Source organism: Phaethon aethereus (assembly GCF_964289735.1).
Source record: "Phaethon aethereus genome assembly, chromosome: 4".
Classification (NCBI taxonomy): Eukaryota; Metazoa; Chordata; class Aves; order Phaethontiformes; family Phaethontidae; genus Phaethon; species Phaethon aethereus.
Window position 1 is genome coordinate 30,179,590 of NC_138578.1, and position 6,000 is coordinate 30,185,589.

A 6,000-nucleotide genomic window follows, 5' to 3' on the forward strand; every position below is an offset into this window, starting at 1 on the left:
GCCCCTTAAGTAGGTGCTTGCACACCAGTTGTTTGAAGCTATAGAAGCTGTATGAAGCAATTTCAAAATATAGGAGACATTCTGAAGTTCTGGCTTATGATGTTAGATATACTCTTGTGAAGTCTTATTCTATAGGAATCAGTTTATTGAAGATGGTGGTTTTAGTTGATGAGACTAGAGAAGAATGGAAAATTTAGCTCATCTTCTGAAAACAAGTTCTTCAAGATTAGATTAGCAGTTAGATAAATGCAGAAAAGATTGGCATGTTTTAAGTTGTCTGATGGCATTAATTACCATAATTTTGATCAACTGGTCATCATCATTGTCGGGATTTCTCCATAAGAGGTTGACATCCACACCAGAAGAAATCCGGTAGCCTGCACTTTTCTGCAGTGATGCTTTCACCTGATCAACATACACTTCAGCTGAGTAAGCAAATTTATATAGCTTGTCATTATTTAAGCTTGGTCCAGTAGTGTGCCCTGTTTGGAAAGCAAAAACAAACTTAGTGTTTTAGAATTTACTAACTCACATAATCTATAATTTTCTCTAAAAAGCACCTACAGAAAAATTAAAAATTTAATTGCCAACAAAACATTTATGGGACTGATCCTGCCATCCTTGATTACAGAGGTGTCCCACTGGAGCAGCTGGCTTTTTTTTTGTGATTGATACTAATCTTACATACTTAAGATAAGAATGTCCACAAAATCCTTTGTTCTAGCTCTACACTTAAATGAACAAAAGAGAGTAAAATTCTTTACTTGGATTTTTTAGCATTAGAAATTAATCCAAAATTATTTGCAACTCAAAATACTGTAATTAATCATGCAATTTGTGAGCTTAGCAATTTGAAATGCACTGATGTAATTTGTTGGAGCCGACAGAAATTGTTCTCTGCACCACTTGCATGTTTATTGGGAATCTTTCCACTGAGAGCCTTGCCCAGGGGTGACATGAATGCAATGAAGATATTGGGAAAATATTTTTAAGCCTTTGTACTTTAAACTAAATATTTGTCCCTGTAACTGTGCCTCTGCTGTTAATTGATGTAGTTTAAGGGATATAAAAAGCCAAATTCTAGCATAAATGCAACTTACATACCAAATTTACGGTGCCATTTCCATCTGCATTAACAACTTGGACAGGCTTTTCCCTACAGATTCAGTTGCACCCTTGTTAGTGTAAATGAAATTTGTGGTATACAAATAACTTTTTCCTTTATAAAACTACTTGCTACCACATCCTTTCCTATCTTCTCCCTCTTTCCTCTCCTCTCCTCTCCTCTCCTCTCCTCTCCTCTCCTCTCCTCTCCTCTCCTCTCCTCTCCTCTCCTCTCCTCTCCTCTCCTCTCCTCTCCTCTCCTCTCCTCTCCTCTCCTCTCCTCTCCTCTCCTCTCCTCTCCTCCAGAGCCATGTGGGGAATGTGTGGCACCAGTGTCACAACTCTCTACATAACCTCAGGCACAGGCATTAAGACCATGCCCCTAAAGTCTGTGGCTAAAGAAAACATTTTTTTTTCTTGAATACCCTTTAAGTATTTTGTCACAAAGGGTATACGTAACATCCCTTTTCACTGCTTTCAGGGCCTTCCCTCCTCTGGTGTGGATGGCTACAAAGGTCTCTTCCACAGAAGAAAAACTGATGAATTCAGTTTGCAGAGGGAAGGGAAGGGAGGAGAAGCTGGCTGTACACAAAGTGCTGTTACATCTGCAAAGTAAATACACATACAGTGACCTCAGATGCTATCTGTAAGCAGCACAGCACTAGCCTCTTGGACCCGAATGCTGCACCACTGAATCCACTGGGAATTTCTTCATGGAGTTCAGGAGGTGCAGAGCAGAAACAAAAACTTCACAACAGAGTTAATCTAAGAAAAGCAAAGTGCTGTCCTCAGGAAGATGCATGTCAGTCTTATGACAAGTGCAGGGGGGAGAAAAAAAAAAGAAGAAGAAATATCTATTAAAACATCTCAAATTCTTAAGCATGCTGTAAATGTCATCGGTGTCATCAAAGTCCCTTGCAAAGAATCAGCAGGCTATCGTGATTTATGCCATGTCCCTCAGTGTTTTATTCACCTCTGCTAATTAACTTTCAAATCACTGCACTGGTAAAAAGGAAAACCAAAGTACTTTCTTATTTCCCTCTCGTATTTTAAATCCCAGTTAGGCAGGTGGACAATGTAGTTCCAACATGGCTGTTGGATATATCCAGATATATTCTGCAGTGCTCAAAGAGTCCAAAACCCCCTTTTTTTAAGGTGTTGCTTGCTTCCTTCCCCTGTTCACTCAGATGTCACAGCAATAAATTAAGGTAAGCTTCAAAGAACCTTCTCCTCAAGGAAAGAGTGACCCCACCAAGTTTGGTCTGCAATCTGCGTAAATTGGCAAAGCTACACAAAACCAAACTGACTTAAGTTTTACGCCAGCTGGAGATGTGGCGCAGCAAGTTTGGCAATCCCGGGAAGAGCAGCGTGTTTACACGTGAGACGTCAAAGCTGTGACTATTGATTTTTTTTTTTTTGCAGGGAGGCTAAAGCACTAATGTTGGCATGACAGGGCTCTTTTGGTCGTGTGTGTCTTCTTCCAAAAAAGTCACCAAGAGGCATAAAACCCTTCCTTCAGGTTTACTGTGAATTTCCTAGCCACTCCCCCAATTCCCCACACTCCTATCAGCTTTGAAGCTACATTGCCCTTGAGAGCAGAGGGTGCTCAGTGCCTGCCCAGAGGTGGCTCCACCTTTCAGGGACACCCCTGGTTCCTTGCAGTACCTCGGAGCAGGTCCCTTCCTGGTTCGAAATGTCCTTCATCTGCAGCAGAAATGGCAGGGCTAATGATTTAATATCAGCTGAGATTTTACCAGTGCTACCCACTAGGTACTTTAGAAACACAGAGGGTGACACAGTCCCATCTAAAGACAAAGGAGGGGGAAAAGCACGTCCAAGAAATATGATCTGGGTGCTGAGACACATGTGTCTTATTAGTTAAGGTGGATGTTTGTGTTTTGCTCCCTCTCTCTTTTCAGTTAAAATCACCTTTCACCTATCCTCTTCCTTTTCCCACAGTTCAACCCATAAATCTTTTTTCCCTTTTGCAAGAGTTCCTTCCCTCTTCCTCCCGTTTAGCATTTGCTTGTCCTCACATACAAAAGAGCTGTTCCCTCCTGAAGGAAACAGATGAGCAAACGACGCAGCAGCTTCTTGCAAGCATCATGGAAGATATGAATAATTGCAAAGTATTTCTGGGAGCTAGAAGAATATTCAGTTCTGAAAGCTTTCACCATTTCACACGTGGAAAACGCTGCAGGAGCCAGGGCAGAAGATGCCTTTAGTTGCAAGACTGATGTCACTGATGGAAAAGGGTGAGCCAGTGCTGGATCATGGTGAGAGAAGCGGCAGGGATGAGGCAATGTTGAAGGCAGTCCCAAGGAGTTAGCACTTACCCCGGTGGAAATGGGGAAGCCAAGAGAGACAACTGGATAGTGTGGTCAGTTTGAGAGGCAAGGGGGATATTGGTGGCTGAGGGACAGAGACACAGTGTCACTGCCCAGAACCAGTATTCAAAACAGTGTAACTAAATTTTCATGCCATCTTTCATAAAGAAAACACCAGTACTATTTAAAAAGGAATATTCCTACACCTTTCTGATATAAACTTTTCTTAAAAAACAGCCCTGCCTTTAGAAGCTCTTTCCTTTTTATTGGGCACAGCACTGGGATCCTTGCTGCCCATGTAGCCATTGCCATTTCAGCTGACGGCAAATGTCCCACTGACTGAGAAGGGAGGAGAGATGGACATAAAGACTGCAATCGGCCATGCTCTCTCAGGGTCAGAAGCGCCTGCTTTCAAGGTGGAGTGCCATAACACATAGTTTGACTAGTAATGTTAAGTGTCTGTCATTAAGGGTAACATGCCAAGTCTATAATTAAATCATGATACTGTATAACAGAAGGTTACACTGCATGAGTAGAGACAGCTGTCAAGTCCTGTGCCTTTTATTAATATATATGGCATGCACAGCATATGCGTCTCTAACTACTTGCTGGCTCTACCTTCATAAATTATATTTGCCACTGTTTCTGATACCGGATAGCTTTAAAAAGCAAAACCCATCCACTTCTTTGAAAATATTTTTCAAGTGGAACTGCTGTAGGGAAGTTTCATGTGTGCTGATCTAGTCGACTTAAAAGAAAAGAATACTCCTTCAATATTCCCAAAAGGCAGCATGGCCTGTTGGAAAGGTAAAACACTCATCCTAATCTCAGCTCTGTCACTGAGGGACTAAGTGGCCTTTGGGCCAGTAATTTAGCTCTCAGTCTCTCTGCACAAGAGAGATATGAAACCTGGCAGAGCTGAAGGGAGGACTAATTAATGAGAAAATGCTTGCTTAGTACCCTGGGGATGTAAAGTGACAAGCAAATATTACTTCAAGAAGGAGCTTTGCTTATTTGATGCTCGGAAAAGCAGACAACAGGAATGTGGCATGTCAGTATCTAGCCATAAATGTCACTTGGCAGTCTCATGAGATACACTCATGGGTAAAGGAACTGCCTGCAATCTTCTCTGCTTTATAACTCCTGTTGTAAGGTGGTACGGAGGTAGGAAGGAAGGTTGTTGCTCTGTGCTTACACATATACAGTGTCCTGTATCCTCTGCAGGGAGCAGGAGGAGGCACCCATGAAACCATCTCTACAGACTTTTTAACAGCTTAACCTAGAATGGTGTGCCCCCCAGCCCTCATCATGATGAGGCCATCCTCATTAAACTAAAAACTAGGTGTCGTCTCATGTTTTAAGGTTGCTGCTCCTCTAAATTTAAGGTCAGGTTGTACACAAAGGGCCACTACTAAAGACACCTTTCCTTGCTTCATACACTGGCACTGCTGAAGTGGGCAGTCTCCAGATTTCATACCCTTGACCTTTGTAAAGGTAAAGTAAAGCCCTGCTCCCAGGGCTTGTGCAGACATCCAGATTTTCATGTCTTATTGCAGAGCAAGCTCCCCATGAAATTAATGGGATGCTTGTTGCTGACTTCAGTGGTAGCTGAGTCAACTTCTCAGAAGCTGAAACCTGGAGAGCCCTGAGCACTTCCTGGCTCTGCTCCATCAGAGCACTTCTGTGTGTTTAACTTTTGAGCTTGTGAATACTCCCTTTCAAGTCAGTGCCCCCACAGTATGTCCTGACTAAGCAAGGTCAAGATCCCCAGTCTCCTGGCTCACGCTGCTGGCCCTGTGCACCTGAAAACATTGTCTCCTCCATCCTCTCTGCTGACATGAATGCTCCAAGCACTTAAGCCAGTGTAATTACTAAATACATTTTGCATTACTCATGGACGGACGAGTAAAGATGATTGTTTTTGATGCAAAAGAGACCTGCATATACACACTGGTTATGCCTTCGCTGAGCCAAAAGGTGAACCAAGCCCGGTAGAGACCTACCTTTAACAGAGGCTGAGTAGGTGGAAATAATGCAAAGGAACAGCACTGTAAGAAGAATCATGCTGGACTCCCCCGAGCGCCTGACTGCAGCATGAAGTGTGAGAGCCTCCAAGAAGTGAGCTGCCGAGAGTGGAGGGGTGCTTGCAGAGAGAGCCGCCGGCTTGACCACACTGTTTATCTAGATGTAGTAAAGGTCAGATTCCAAATTCCACATGCAGGTACTAAGTTCATCAAAGGACTTCCAGTTAATTATTAAGAACTAAGGTAACTGGTGGTTTCTACCCCATTTTATTGATCGCCTCAGCTTTCGTTTTTGAATACTGAGCCCACACAGCTACATTTCTGAGTGGGGGAGCCCACCTCCAGTCCTGGCAGAACCAGGAGCTCCTGCCACTCCTCCTTTGTCTGAACGAAAGGGCGTTCGGGTGAGACCAGATCCTGGCCACTGTCTCCTCCTTGTATCATCTCTGTGAGCAACCCCAGAGGCAGATGCTTTTTAAGGGTCTTCCTGGAAGAAAAAGTACATGGGATTTATGAGTGCCATCCCAAAAAGTGATGCTACTTTG

General features: G+C 43.2%; 1 protein-coding gene across 1 annotated transcript in view; it reads right to left on the minus strand.

Moving 5' to 3' along the window:
- Positions 1-5,495, minus strand: part of MTTP (microsomal triglyceride transfer protein) — a gene marked incomplete at its 5' end in the record, with an annotated part of 28,898 nt that extends 23,403 nt beyond the window's left edge. The window contains 2 exons of the mRNA XM_081999489.1: positions 295-482; positions 5,435-5,495. Of these exons, the coding sequence (XP_081855615.1) occupies positions 295-482; positions 5,435-5,495 (249 nt within the window). The remainder of the gene's footprint in view (positions 1-294; positions 483-5,434) is intronic.
- Positions 5,496-6,000: the final 505 nt, after the last annotated feature.